The sequence below is a fragment of the Prosopis cineraria genome, unplaced genomic scaffold (genome assembly GCF_029017545.1).
Source record: "Prosopis cineraria cultivar Desert tree isolate PC_DT_omini unplaced genomic scaffold, ASM2901754v1 PC8, whole genome shotgun sequence".
NCBI lineage: Eukaryota > Viridiplantae > Streptophyta > Magnoliopsida > Fabales > Fabaceae > Prosopis > Prosopis cineraria.
The window spans coordinates 7432419-7448097 of NW_026555339.1; the positions used below are offsets into that span (position 1 = coordinate 7432419).

At 31.3% G+C, this 15679-nt stretch overlaps 2 protein-coding genes across 3 annotated transcripts; one reads left to right on the forward strand and one right to left on the reverse strand.

The window, feature by feature from the left end:
- Positions 1-1931: 1931 nt before the first annotated feature.
- Positions 1932-5197, forward strand: LOC129319018 (endoglucanase 11-like). 2 transcript variants are annotated; one of them, XM_054964048.1, is made up of 5 exons: positions 1932-2226; positions 2304-2516; positions 3002-3202; positions 3373-3627; positions 4343-5197. In XM_054964048.1, the coding sequence occupies exons 1-5, from the start codon at positions 1972-1974 to the stop codon at positions 5018-5020; spliced, it is 1602 nt and encodes a 533-aa protein (XP_054820023.1). In that variant the 5' UTR covers positions 1932-1971; the 3' UTR covers positions 5021-5197. The 2 variants fall into 2 exon arrangements, with proteins under 2 accessions (XP_054820023.1, XP_054820024.1); XM_054964049.1 differs by having other exon boundaries at positions 3373-3596; positions 4343-4748.
- A 3316-nt stretch (positions 5198-8513) lies between these two features.
- LOC129318780 (uncharacterized) lies at positions 8514-9893 on the reverse strand. The gene is made up of 2 exons (XM_054963731.1): positions 9721-9893; positions 8514-8938 (listed from the first exon to the last, which is right to left on the reverse strand). Exons 1-2 carry the CDS (start codon positions 9799-9801, stop codon positions 8699-8701), a joined length of 321 nt encoding a protein of 106 aa, XP_054819706.1. The 5' UTR covers positions 9802-9893; the 3' UTR covers positions 8514-8698.
- Between the last annotated feature and the right edge of the window lie 5786 nt (positions 9894-15679).

A 15679-nucleotide genomic window follows, 5' to 3' on the forward strand; every position in this document is an offset into this window, starting at 1 on the left:
TTTATTTAAAGTTCAAATTAAAATTAGAAATTTATTTTATTTTTAAATAAAATTAATAATTTAATCACCTTTTATTGATTTGGTGTGTGTGCGTGTGTGTGTGTAACGACAGAGAATATTTTGCTCACAATTTTTGTGGTCCACAATCAATAGTCTTTCCTGATTTTTCTACCGAACCCCCTGATGAGACTAATTTCTCATTGGTCACACTGATATTAATCTTTTGGATTCTGATTATTCCAATGTATCAATCCAGATGTCCAATTACTGCCTTTCTGATGGTTCAGGTGTTAAAGCTTCCTTTCACCCTTGTTTCTCACCGCCCTAATAATAAAAATCAAACAATATACTCCATCCAAACCACAACATAAGCAGCGATTGAGTGAAGACAAGACAAATATATTTAAGAGATTTAATATATTGTCATTTATTTATTTTATGTCACCTTTTTAGCTTATTAAGCTGCAAAATCACATGTTTAAATTTTGTAATTAAAAAATTTACTTTATTTTGTAATATGGCTGATCTTAAATTAAATTTAAGGAATTTTAATTTTGAAAATTTCTTTCAATGGTAGTAAATGCTAGTAGTATTAATCTCTAAACAATATATGTATTTGAAAATGAGAGTTTAATCTTTTAATATAGTATATGCATGTAGCTCTTCTAATTACATAATGGTTAATTGATATTGGGAATAAAAGTGATAGATACAATATGAAATATGGTGCAACAAATTTTTAACGAGAAGTTGTAATTAACATTAAGGCTTAATGTAAAGATGATGACTGGTTATATATGGTGTAAGCAAGAAATAAATTCTTAATAAAAAAATTTAATTAACATCAATACTTAACAAAAAAAAATAATGACAAGTTATAAAATGTATAAGTGATTTTTTTTTTTGGAGGAGCCTTGAAATATACACAGTCCCGACTATAAGTTATTGTTAATTAATTTATATTTAATTAAAATTTTAATTTTTAAAAATTTGCTATTTTGCCTTTGTATATAATAAATATAATATTTAACTTTTTTCAAAACACCATCATCAATTACTTAATAATATAAGGGTGTAATTGGAGAACATATTACGCCTATCTGATATCCTATATTTTAAATCTTGCAAAACTTTTGAAGAACAATTTGGATCATAGTTTAAAGGGAGTATTTTTATATTTTATAAAAAATAAAAAAATCACATTAAAATCTTGATGCCTCTTGTATGAATGAATTGGATCATCCCAAGTGCGCTTTTAGCTCAAGTGTGAGTGTAAAGAGGAAAAAAGAGAATATATGAATAAATTGGATCTCCCCAAGTGCACTTTTATTTCAAGTGTGATTGTAAAGAGGAATAAAGAGAAATGTGAATCACACATGGTTATGAGTAATTTTCACACTCATCTCTTTATTCGCCTCTTAGTCTAATAAATATTAGACTAAAACTGATCTTATTTTTCCAAAACTAATAAAAATTACAGTATGCTAATATACATATAATGTCATCATTTTCTATATTTTCTCCTCTCCCTTCAACATATAAATAATTATCGGACATTTAATATTATGAGTGAGATTTTAGTGTTGCTGAGCTTAATTATAAGCTATTTCAATTTTTTTATTATTTATAAGAATCAATTTCTTTTCAAAAAAAAGAAAAAAGAAAACCGAGCCTCCTTCATCCTGCAACGATAATTTTTTTTTTTTAATTATATGTTAGTTTTTACTATAGGTTGACCCCTACGTTTAAAACTGAGTGCATAATAGGGTCATAAATTAGACCAATCAGAATGAGCCTGCATCCCGATTCCCCATGAACATGCCCCCGTCTGATCACGCCCTCCTTCTTTTCCTTTACGAAAAGCCTCACGTATAAATACCAGAGATGGGGAGAAGAGAGAGGGGGAGAGAACGAATACAGAGAGAGAGAGAGAGAGAGAGAGAGAGAGAGAGTCAGAGAAACAGAATCAAAATGGAGGCGAATCAGAAGAAAGAAGTCAGAGCTCTGAAGCATTTCTGGTACCTAAGAACATGGCTTAAGGCTCTTCTCGTCTTTCTCTCATCAACCTCCTTCTTCTCTCCTGCTTCATGCTATTCCTTCGACTACAAGCAAGCTCTCTCTCTCAGCCTCCTCTACTTCGAGTCTCAGCGTTCTGGTCACTTGCCTCACAACCAGAGGGTCACCTGGCGCCACCATTCTGGCCTCACCGACGGCCTCGAACAAGGGGTAGGCTACCCTACAACGCCTCTGTGTGTGTGTTTTATTGGGTCGTCATTTATGTTTTGTGTCCTCTTTTGGGGTAGGTGGACTTGGTCGGAGGGTACTATGATGCCGGAGATAATGTCAAGTTCGGGCTTCCCATGGCATTCACCATCACGTTGCTCTCTTGGGGCGTCATTGAATACGGCGACCTTATTGCCAGCGCCGGCGAGTATTCTCACGCTCTCGAGGCCATTAAGTGGGGCACTGATTATTTCATCAAGGCCCACACTCACCCTCATGTTCTCTGGGCGCAGGTAATTTCGTTATCATAGATATATATATACATATATATATCTATATTCTCGTACGTTTACCATATATTCTGTAACAAAAGCTTGCCAAGGACGGCCGTATAGAATGCACAGCCCACGCGCCGCCGTTTAGGAAGGTGGAGGTGGTACTTCAGTCGTCCTCCATGTTCGCTGGAGAAATAGACTCAATGAGACTCAGATGTCAGAGCGATCAGCGGATCCACCATGGGTTTCAGTGCTGACCCACCTTGATACCGTGATTGGCGCGTGTCTCACTCGCGGCGGCACATGGGGATGAAAGAAATTATGGAATTGTTCACTGAGTTTGATTTGAACAACTGAGTCAAAAATCTAAAAGTGAAATGAGACTATCAAATTATGATTTTTTAAATCAAATTCACGAATAATTCAACTTATAATTAATGATTTTTCTGGCCTGTGAAAAAAAAAAAGGTTAATCTTTATATGGGAATGCGGCAATTTTTCAGGTGGGCGACGGCGGCACCGATCATTACTGTTGGCAAAGGCCAGAGGACATGACAACATCCCGACGAGCTTACAAGCTGGACGCCGATAACCCTGGCTCAGAGGTTGCCGGAGAGACAGCGGCGGCAATGGCGGCTGCCTCAATAGTGTTTAGGAGAACAAACCCACATTACTCCCACCTACTATTGCAGCATGCACAACAGGCACGTTAGTTATATAGTTAATCAAGGATGCTATTCTACATAACTCACAGAGAATGATTAATTAATTTCTTAGTTAATTACTTTTAATCCAATGATCAATTTTAAAATTTCTTGTGTGAGGTTTAATTAGTTATTGTTGATGTTATTTGTTTGGGTATGATGTGGCGCAGTTATTTGAGTTTGGGGACAAGTACAGGGGGAAATATGATGAGAGCATCGGAGTGGCTAAAGGGTATTATTCGTCCGTGAGCGGGTACAGGGATGAGTTACTGTGGGCAGCCATATGGCTCTACAAGGCCACTGAAAATGAAGAATACTTAAAGTATGTTCTGCAGAATGCTTATGACTTTGGTGGGACCACTTGGGCCGTCGCTGAATTTAGCTGGGATATCAAGTACGCTGGCCTTCAATCCATTGCTTCCATGGTAACTATGCACTCTTTTTATTTTACATTATTACTTTTTTTTTACAAAATAAGTAATCTCTTTATCTTAATTTATAAATTATAAAATATTTTTTACATAAAATTATACATACTAATCAATCTCATTAAAATATATTTCATAATTTTTTAAAAAATATAAAATTTTAAAAATATTATTCTTTCAATACTTCATTTATCGAATAATATTATAGAAAGAAAAGATAATGAAAGTATCATTTAAATCTTATTTTAATTTTATTAAATTATCTTATATTTTAAGATGATAAATCTTTTAAAAACATATATATCTTATAAACTGTGACAGTTGGAGAATTTTTTTTTGAATTGCATAAAGTTTAACGAATAAAATATTATTCATAATTTATAAATAATGTAATTAATCATAAATGTTTTATTAACAATACAAAAACTTATAGCTAATATTATATTTTTCATAATTTCATAAGCCTTAACATCATTTAGATTCCTAATTTCCAACCTTGTAAAATTCTAAATCTTCAAGAACATGTCTCAGTCATAGAAGCTGTTAAAATTGAACGGAAAATTCATCAACTACCATTAGACTTCATTCATACATGGGTTTATTCTCAAACCGACACATGACATTTAGAAATCATTATTAAACTCCCATTTAATGTTGCTATTATTTTCTAAAATACGTAGGCAAAGTCATAATTTTCTTTTTCCATTTTCAGCTCCTCATGGAAGGAGAAAAGCACAAGGGTCAAAGCCGAGTCATTCTCCAACAATACCGTTCAAAAGCAGAGCACTATCTCTGCGCGTGCCTCGGCCAAAACAACTCCACTAACGTGCATCGCACCCCAGGAGGCTTACTGTACGTCCGCCAGTGGAACAACATGCAATACGTCTCAACGGCGTCGTTGCTCCTCACTGTATACTCTGATCATCTCCGAGCCGCCGGCCAGAGGCTCCACTGCGACAAAGGAGATGTCTCTCCGCAGGAGATCCTAGCCTTCGCGAAATCACAGGTGGACTACATCCTGGGCTCTAATCCAACCGAGAGAAGCTACTTGGTAGGATATGGGCCCCACTTTCCTATGAGGGTGCACCATAGGGGCGCGTCCATGGAATCATACAAAGAAAACATGGGTTTTATTGGGTGCACGCAGGGGTACGATAACTGGTATGGACGCCATGATCCTAACCCCAATGTACTGACTGGGGCCCTAGTCGGTGGGCCCAACAGTACGGACGGGTTTAGGGACGAGAGGGGGAATTACGTGCAGACAGAAGCATGTACTTACAATACAGCCGCATTAGTAGGGGTTTTTGCTAGATTGAATAGAGTCCAAGAAGAGGATGCTTTTAAGGATGAAGAAGGAGGTTATTTGGCTTTGATTAGTGATAATTAATTGGGGTCAATTATGCTAAGATTATGGCATTGGGGGATGACATTAGAATACATTGGTGCAAATATTGCAAATACCAATATTACTTGGAAAACAGTTAAAGCATTGAATAGTAAAAGTGGCTTAATTTTCAGAGGCATGGTTTAGAAAAGTGTGTTCTGTAAAGAGCTCGGAAATAGCCAAAAGTAAACGGAAAGAAAATATTGTCTAACATTTATATGATATTTTCTTGGATTATCCTTTATTTGTACATACAAATTACAGAGGGTGATATGTTAAGTGTATGTTTGGTTTTTAGTTTATTAAAAATTCATTTGATAAAGGTTCATTTAGTTAAAGTTAGTTTAATGAAAATTAATTGTTGTAATGAAATTTGTGTTTGGATACATTTTTTTAAAAGTCAATTTCATATATTGAAAGTTATTTTAAATTATGATTGTAAAATTTATTTTTAAATGTACAATTATCAAAAATGACATTAATTTATGATGATTTGTAATTTTTATTATATAAATGTACTATATTTAAAATATTTAAAAATATGATAAAGATTTTAAATAACATAATATTTGATTTATAATGCTAAAACTTGATCTATAGTCATTTGTACTTTTTTAATTTGTAATTTTAAAATAATGTGATAAAGATTTATAATTTGTATTATACTCTAATGCTAAAAATTAACATGATTAATTATTCAATTTATAATACGAAAAACTCAATACCAAATTATTATTATTGAAATGACAATTTTATTTTTAATGGATTAACTATTTTTTAAATAAAAAAGATTAAATTTTGGATAGTATGATCAAATAACATCTTATTTTTTAAATTTACTTTTTAAAAGTTTCATTATTTTAAGTTAGCCAAAAATACATACAACAACATCCGAAACTGACTTTTTAAATGAAATTTTTTGAAAAAAGATTAAAAATCAAACAATATTTGATTTTTGAAAAGTAAAAAAGCATTTTTCAAATGTTAAAAATAACAAAACCAAACGAATCCATTAAACCAGATTGGATGATAGATTGTACTAATCTACACTCAAACCAAATATTAAGGTAAGCAAAAAATTTTCCCTCATGGATGTGCGGGAACAAATATACACAAAACACGTTTAGTTTTATTTTTTTAAAAAAAATATAATTATCTAATATTTGGTATTATTGATTGATTCATATTCAATTGTTAATAAGTCTGAATATAATTATTGGGACTATGACCATTTAAGTATGAGATTTCGAGTTCAATTAAATAGATATGAAATTCTTGTGACTTGTGAATTTGTTCGACCATGGTTGGTTAAAAGTTAAAACTAATTCAATTTAGTACTGCTCGAGATAAAATGAAGCTTCAGTGTGAGAATGAGTTGAAACAAATAGGAGGGTGCGGAAGAAACGGACTTGTGGAGAATTGAAGCAGATATGAAAGACGGCAAGAAAAGCATGAAACTTTAATGGCTATTTCGTACTGATGATTCTGCACACTCATGAAGACGAGGCCTTTTTAATGAATGAAATTCTGGGAATGCTATTTCTACCGAACTCAAATTGCATATTTAATTGGACTGCTCATGACAACTACTTTCACTGCGTGTGTGTATTTTCAGCGCGAACATTTCCTCCAAACGTGACAGGGTTACTATATATTTTCACGAGATCAAAATGACCAGGGAAAATTTATGTTTTCAGATTATATTTTAATAATCACAAATGAAAATTATGTTCCTTTGCCATCATACGAAACTCGATTATGTATTGTATGGCTAATAATGGCACTCCCAGCCTGTAACCAAAAAAGAGGAAAACAAAAGAAAAGAAAATGAAGTATTGACAAAGATTGGTTGATTGGTAAAGATTTGATTTCCAGCTAGATTCAAACCCCGTGCATGATGGATGATTTACTGTACATTGATTTATAATTCTCAAAATTGTTTGTGAGATCAAATTTTGAATCCAACTTTTGATTTCAAAATTTTATTGATGGATAATTTGTAATAAGCTTTTAAGATCTAATTCATCTAAATTTTCATTGAATCGAGGGGAAAAAAAGGGAAGGAAACTTGAACTGATAATTTTATGTCCCACATCTCTCATAGAATGGTTTTAAAATGGTTTATAATGGACACAGGCGGCACCGCACGGCAGCTTGAGGCCACGAAGTGATGTGAGTGGGTCATCGACTCTAAGTCGGATTCAGGAAAGTCCCCGGGCCCAATCTGCAGAAATGCAGCGTCGGAAACGACGACGTCCTTGGAGCCAGAGAAGTTGATCACCCATATGGGTGAGGGGCTGAGACGAGTGTGGAGCCCAACGATATCTGGCCCAATAATAACATGGCCGATCAAACACAGTCATTCACATGGTTCCAAGTGGACTAACAAAACGGGGCTTACATCTTCGTGGTCGCTTTCATTTTCCCAATTAAATTAATCGGTCCGAATTGACAGACACTGACCTTCTTCCTTCGTTATCTCATAAGCCGCGAGGATAACATTTAAACTAAAAAGCAAAAGACACTGGATAACATGTTGCTGCATTTTTCAAACTTCCTCTCGAGCATCTTATCCTCAATACATTTCAATTTCTTAATAAGGATGTGTTTGGTTGCAAAAATGCCGAGAGAAATGAAAACAATTATGAAAATAATACCCCAATCATTTATGTGATATCAATTTATAATCTCATTATTTTTCCTCCTTTTTTATTTACAGGTCACATTTAACTGATTCACCCAAAACAATCAAATTGATTAAAATTAATCGATACTAAGAAGACGGGAATCAAACGTTATTTTAACAGAATCTAGGCAGTCAAATTCGAAGGCCTGCATCTGTCTTTTGCCCCGCGCCCTCGTGAAGTTGGTTGGATAATGGATAAGAACAACTTTAATGGACCCAATGTCTATCATTCCGTTTCACCTTTCAACTCCCCATTTCACTAACAAATTTTAAAAATTAATGCTCTCTCGCTTTGAAATATAAGAATTTTTTTTTTTCAAAAAATCTCATGTTCCAATAATTTTTTGATTTAATGTTCCAATAATTAAAATATTTTATAAATTTTTAATAATAAATAATATTTTTTCACATAAAATCATATTCTAATAGGAGTACAAATAATTAAAAACAAATAAATTTGTAAAACACCCTTATACATTTTTGAACGAAAAACCTCAACACTACCATTAATCAAAATGCTTTGTATGTTTGAAACAGAGAATTTTTTTTTTTTAAAAAACCTTATATTTAAACATGTACATACGAGGAACCTATAATTTATGTGATAAAAGCTCCTCCACAAAACACCATGACCGATATTAGAATATTCCAACTCCAACTTGAACGTAGATTACTATGAACTGTGTCCAAAACATTATGTGATTGTGCCTGAGAAAGGTTATAGGACTCTTCTCACCTACCAAAATTCTTCTTAAGAAACTTTAGTCCCCTAAATCTTCTTCTTATTAGTAACTTTTTATACTGGGCTCATGATCAATAAACTCAACCAATTAGCATGAAAAACAGTACAACACTGGATTAAGAATGATTCTAATATGAAAATGAACTGAAAGTATGAAGACTGAAGAGTAATAAAAAGGGTTTTGATTCCAAGAAAAATGCTAAAGAGAAAACTGGCTCTTATTTCTTATTGTTGCTGCTTCACAAACAGCTTCCTAATTTCCAGTCCCGCGGTAATCTGTCCCATGTTCATGTTCCTTGTACCCCTTCTTCGCTGATCCAACGTTGGAGGAAGCAGCCTCCCCTGCTGCATCAAATGCCTCATCTGTAGTTTGGCTTGCAACACCTTGTTTCGCTTCCCTTGCTTTCTCCTCTGCAACTCTCTCGAATTCCTCAGCTGTTGATGGTGCCCTCTCTTCCACACGATGGTTTCCTTTGCTTGATTGCCCAAAGTTCTGATACCAAACAAACAGGTCCATTCATTGCATACCGAACAAAGAAAGTTACTTTACTTAATGAATCATGAGCATTCCAAACAATGTTCTTAATTGGTTCTGACACTCTATCTAATATCAGATTCCAAACTCAACGCTGTATTTTGCGGGGTCTTCTTGATTTCTTAGTTTTGATGCTTGGATTACCCTAACAGAAAAGAAAATTCGCAGACCCAATTGAGCATATATGACATTGAAGCTTAAGGATCACAAAAGTTCTCTTGCCTTGTGGTTCTGGCGTGTACTTGATTCCCTTTAATTTTCCACTCTCAATCACTGTTAATTTTCAGTTTCAAACACAGGACTGTGCAGTTAAAAAAAAAAAAAAGTCCTCAATTCACAAAACCTTGGTAGTGAAACACAGCTAAGAATCAACCGACAACAACAGTACAAGTCATACCAAACAGAACTTTGGCCCAAGTTATTTGAAAAAAAAAAAAAAAACTACCAGAACCCCACAATTGGGTTTCCCTAATAAAAATTTGCCGCTCAGGTGAAAGTAACAGAAGAAGATTATTCACAAAACAAGAAGTTAACAAAAAGTGGGAATCATCAGGAGACACTGAAAAATAGCTAATCAGCCAGAACCCCACAATGGGTCTCCCCAAACAATTATTTCTCAGCAAGTGCGTATTGCAGAATTCACAAGCCAAGAAGAAGACAGAAAGAAAGAAGAGAGATTCAGAAAGGCAAAATAAAAGGAGCAGTGAATGACTGAAGCAGAAAGAGAAAAAAGGTGAGACCTTGATGGGGTTGAAGAGGAAGGACCTGGTGGTGGGTTTGGCGATGGAGGATCGGAGAGTGAGGAAGTGAGAAGAAGCCATGGCTGGTAGTGGTGGAGGTGGAGCTGCCTGCGAGATGAAAAACAAAAAAGAAATGTTGGGTTTGGAAGAGACGAGACGAGACGAGACGCGTTGGTGCAGCTATTATTGTATTTGGTGGAGCTGTAGGGACGGACGTGTCTGTTGGGCGAAGCAGATGATAGGCACGTGCTGACGCTGCAATCCACCCCTTCCAGCTTTCCCCAACGACTTTTATGTCTCTTTATTCGCTAAAATTAAAATAAAAATTTAATTACATTTTCATTCTACTCTCTACAATTTTATTTGTTATTTTCAATCATTTTTATTTAATTTATAAGTATAATTTTAGCTTTTCTAATTTTAAAAATACATATAAGTGCTATGATTTGGTATTAATAGAGTTAATTTTACAAAATATGTACTTATTTCTGTTAATTCTTTCATTTTTTTGGTGATTAAGATTTCATTCGTTGCCCTAACTTCTTTCTCATTTGTCTCTCATGTATGTTTAGTGTAGCCTAAGATGTGAAAAAAAAGTTTGTTTCCCCTTAACTTTTTAAATGACATCTAGTATATTCCTATATCAACATATTTTCTTATACTTATCAATAAAGGAGTTAAAAAAAGTTGAGTACACATGGAGTCATGGACAAAATTAATTTCATTTGTGCCAAGTCTTAGTCTTTTTGTACAATTTTAAAAGAAAAAATGATAATAAAATTTTACTAAATATATAAATTATAATTTACCTCTCAAAATGCCATAATTTTTTGAAGTACTTAGGGCCTTTTTTGTCATTAATGAATTTATATAAATGATCAAATTGTCCTTGTTAAAAATAAATGATTCACAACTTTTCTTTTTATATTTGCAACAATAAAACAGCAAATCACAACTTTACATGTTAAATTTTTTATTTACTGTTATATTGTTGCGAATATAAGAATAAAAGTTATGAATCATTTATTTTTAACAAGGGTAATTTGATAATTTATATAAATTTTTTGATGACAAAAAAGTCTTTAGGACTTTAAGAAAATTATGATATTTTGAGAGACTAAATTGTTATTTATATATTTTAAATAGATTTTATTATCATTTTTTTCATTTTAAAATGAAAAGACTGAGTAAAAAACTTATATAATTAGGCTTATATACTTAATGTACTCATTTTAATTAAATCACGACATATATATTTTTATAAATTATTTATTCTATAATAAATTTATATTATTGATTTAATTACCTTATAAATATTCACTTATCATAATTTAATTAAATATAAGTATATTAAATATATATATATATATATATAATTAAGTACATAAATCTCGCCACAAGGACAAAAATATTGTGGATGAATCAAACTAAATGAATTGAGACAAAGAAATAAAACTTAGAAAACTAAAAATAAAATACAGTGAAAGTATGTATCAATCGTCCTTCATGTATTCCAAAAATGATTTGCAATATTTTCATTTAAACTGAATATTGATATTGATTTTATTGATATTGATATTGATATTGACATTAGTAGTACCATTGATTTACTAATAAATTTTGCATACATTTATATTCAACTACTCCCTCCATTAAAAAATATAATACATTTTTTAAAAGATTTAATGTTAAAAATATAAAATATTTTTAATGTTTTAAGATATAATTATTACCTTTTTTTAAGTGCCCCTATGAATAAATTATTTATATTTATTTTAGGGTGAAACATCTTATTTGATAGGAGTAAATATAAAAAAAATATTACTTTAAAAATAAGTAACTACTTTATTAAATAGTGATATTCGATTAAAAATGCTATACTCCTTCCGTTTTTATTCATAAAAGAAATTATTACTTTTTAACTTTCTTTTTTATAAGCAAAATTGTATTTTTCAATAAGCATTTATTGTAAACTTTCTAGATTACCTCTTGTAATTTTATCATTCATAGTCATAAAAAATAATAAATGAAGGCTTGAATAACAATTAATGAATGGTATTATAGTCCAATTCTTTTATTTTTAGACATAATTACTATAGTTAGTCAATTTTTTAAAGTGTGTGAAATGGTTTTTTTCTTACAAATAAAAATGGAGGGAGCATGTTTTTGAAGGAAGGGAGTATAACACATTGGAATCAGCGATTGGGCATGAATCAAGAAATGAAGCATATTTTCTTGTTTTTTTTTAAACTTGAATAAACATTTTGTAGCGTAGAGAATAAAGGCTGAGTTTGAAGGGTCAGACTTGAAGGCTTTATTTAAATAAGAGTTCAAGCTTTAAGAATTATTTTTTTTAAAAGAAATTGGGCTTGAGGGCCTGACCTTAATAAACTCCGTGAAAAAGGGGTCCGGCCCAGGTGACCCTTCAAGTGCTGATAAACTTGATTATCTTATACACACACACACACATACATACATATATTTGATTGATAATGACACAATTTGATTAATATTTATTGTAGGTAATGAAAAAGGAGTTGTAAAGGTAATTAACATTGAATTTTCACCTCCATCTTCAATAAGTGCACTTACATCTGAGAAATTTAATGTTTATTTGTAAATCATGAGGATGAGGAGGATTTGAGTTTTGATTGATGAATGTGTGTTGTTTAGATTTCTAAATATGTTGTTTAATTTTTTAAAATATTATGAGGATTTTAATTTTTTTAATTTCAAAAATTTTAATTAATTTATAATGTTTAATTTTATTTTAATTTTTTAGAATAGGACTTCCGGGCCCGATCCTAAATCCTTAATATAAAGGCCGGGGCCTCAGAAAAGAGATTAAAAATAAAGAACCGAACTCAAGGGCTTAGACTTTTAATAGCTGAGTTTAAAAGGATTAGGTGTAATATCCTGATTTTTATATAATAAAGAAATTATGAAATTTAGGTTTTTGAGGAAAAAAATGATAATAATAGGAATTTATATTATTTGAGGTTATTTAGAAATAATATTATGATTAGGTATTTAATTATGAATTTAACAAATTTAAATTTAAAACCACATAAGCAATATTTAATTAAGATATAATACATAAATAATTTTTGTCTTAAAAAAAAGAGAATGTAGAAGGAAAAAAGGGGGTGGAAGGTTGTTGTTTCTAAGTCCCACATTGGTTAGATGAGGGAGAGAGAAGAGGTGCCTTCATGTATAAAAAGGAGGGGGTGTGTGCGTTAGGAAGCATGAGAAGCTAAGATGCAATTTAGAGAAAATTACAACTTATGGCCCAAAGGTTTGAATAATTAAATTCAGACCTATAGTTTTTTTTAATATAATTTTGGGACCCACAATCCCATTTTTATATTATTTTTCTCTCTTCCTCTCACGTTGCTCAGCGTCTTCTCGCAAGGGGAGATTATTTTCTTTTTCTTCAGGTATGCTCCAACTTTCATATTTAGATTAGCATTTAAAAAAATTATTTAAGTATAAAATTAATTTTATAGTTATTTTCAAAATAATATTAGCTTTCTAGTGATATGATTATTTTGTAGAATAGAGTAAATATTTTGATTAGGATTTTTCTATAGGATAGTTAATATGATAATATGATGGATTAAAAATATAGGTTTAAAGCTCTTAGGGATATAATAAATATTATAGAATATTTTTTTTGAGGTTGAAACTCATGTTTAAGAATTTTTGAGTTAAACTCTAGATCTTTATGGTTGAATTTATGTTAAATCTGAGATGTAGGGATGAACCTCTAATTATTAAATATTTATTTAAGTATGAATAGGTATTTTTTGAGGTTATAGAAAGGTGATTTGAGGCTTTAGGATAATTCTGAAATTTCTAATTTATTTTTGGATAAATTTTTAGAATATAGAAGGATGAAATTGTGATACTAGAAGTGATTTGAGGCTTAAAAATAGTTTATTAGGGTACGAAAATTTTAGAAAAGAATTTAGGAAGTTAAATGAGGCATAAATCTTAAATTAATGTTAATATGGATTATAGATCTAAAACTTTCTAACTCTTTAAATTAGAGTTATGTATTTTAATGTAAAATTAATATATAGTATTATGAAATAACTATATAGATTGTGTTGACAAAGATAGTGGTAAAAGAGGAGTTGTGAAGGGAAACTTGTTATTTAAGACACAAGGTAACCATTATTAATGTGTTGTGATGGGTGTATTGTGAATAGTTATGTGTTGTTTTTATTGTTTGAAAAAATTATGAATTATTGAAAATAAATACTGTATATACTTATTTGAAATTATTGCCAAGTGGGTTTAAAAAATTTATTTTTGTTTATCATGATGAGATATTATTGTTCGGATATATTCCTGTTTGGATATTTGAATGATGCATGACTTGTCAGGGTATTTTAATGTATGGTGTTAATGAGAATTTCTGTTCGGTTAATTATTACCACGTGGTAAGCCCTCATTAAACCCAATGAGTGGCGTGTCACTTGGTCCAACTCACCTTTGGCCGGGTGATTTGGCATCCGAGCATGGCGAAAGGAGGATATAAGGTGCAATCATGTAAATTAAATACTTGTTCAGTTTGTTTGGAAATATTGTTCGGTTAAATGTTTTTGTGTGCCCACTTAGCAATCGCATGATTAGTTACATCCGCATGCATCATTACATATTAATTTTTGGTTACTAAGACTTTTAAGTCTAATTCCCCGTGGTTAATATTTTTACAGGAGAGAGTTCGGCCGAGAAAGCACTAGAGGTGTAACTATGGTGTATGAGACACCATCTTTTACGTTGCCTCTTATTTTGGATTATACAATGTATCTTGTGCCAACTTAGGACATATCTTCTTTGAGAAGCATGTAAACTCTAATCGTTTTATTAAAAGTATTTATATGATCAAGAGGATTATGTCTGTCCCTCTTAATTTATGATCTGATTTGAATATCATGCCATGAGAATCATGTCTGTCCCTCATGGTTCCAATTGCTTTTTGGGATATTTTAAGACTTGTGGTATATCTTGGATGTATCATGGTAAAAATAAAAAAATTTTCTACCATGATAATGTTTTAATAATTTAAGAAAAGTTAATTTGTAAATTTGAGGGTGTTACATTAGGCCTTTAAGGATTAAGGGTCGAGTTCATAAAGATCAGGTCTATCTGTATTTTCAACTATAATCATTTCTTCCTCGTTACATGGTGTTTGGATCATTATTTTTTATTTGGATCATTATTTTTTATTAACGTGTGTGATTAGAAAATCTATAATGCCCATCCAAAAAAACACGGATAATATTTTGTATAAAATATCAAATTATTTATTAATTGTTTCCCAGATATACTATACTCCGGAGCATGGGCTGAAAGAATTTTTGTTCGTGTTTCTCAGGGTCGCGCTCTCGCTTTCAATAATAGTACTACAACAACAACAACAGCAAACTAACAAAGAATTGAATTATCACAAAAAAAATAAAAGCTAAGTATATTTATCGCGGGAAAATTGATACAAAGTCGCACGCATATATTTTCAAAATCAAACTGAATATTGAATAAAAAAACATCAAATAAATTCATGATTCATATGGTTCAATTAAGTTGGACTAATGATTAAATTGATGGTTATAATAATTAAATTAAAAAATATTACATGTATATAATAATTTAAATATAAGAAATAAATACGAAATTACTGCTTAACTGAAAAATAAAACTAAATATTTTAAATTTATCATAACTTAACAAGTCACATAATACAATATAACATTATATGATTAAAAATTTGATAAAAAAATAAAAAAGCTTTTTTTTGAACAATTCATTTTTTTAAAAACTGAATTCGATTCCTATTCCGGTTCTCGATTTGTCTGTCGTTCCAAAAATAATCCAACCTGGCTTAGCTCCAAGAAAAGGTTTCTATATGCTGATCAAGCCAAAAGCTAGCCCAGTCAACAATCAGACCTATTTG

Bases quoted from the DNA above. Each gene is read 5' to 3' on its own strand.
- LOC129319018 (XM_054964048.1), top strand. From the start codon at position 1,972: ATGGAGGCGAATCAGAAGAAAGAAGTCAGAGCTCTGAAGCATTTCTGG. The intron at 2,517-3,001 runs GTAATTTCGTTA...GCAATTTTTCAG, and splicing joins CTCATGTTCTCTGGGCGCAG to GTGGGCGACGGCGGCACCGA. The intron at 3,203-3,372 runs GCACGTTAGTTA...GATGTGGCGCAG, and splicing joins TATTGCAGCATGCACAACAG to TTATTTGAGTTTGGGGACAA.
- LOC129318780 (XM_054963731.1), bottom strand. From the start codon at position 9,801: ATGGCTTCTTCTCACTTCCTCACTCTCCGATCCTCCATCGCCAAACCC. The intron at 8,939-9,720 runs GTCTCACCTTTT...GTTTGGTATCAG, and splicing joins TCCTCTTCAACCCCATCAAG to AACTTTGGGCAATCAAGCAA.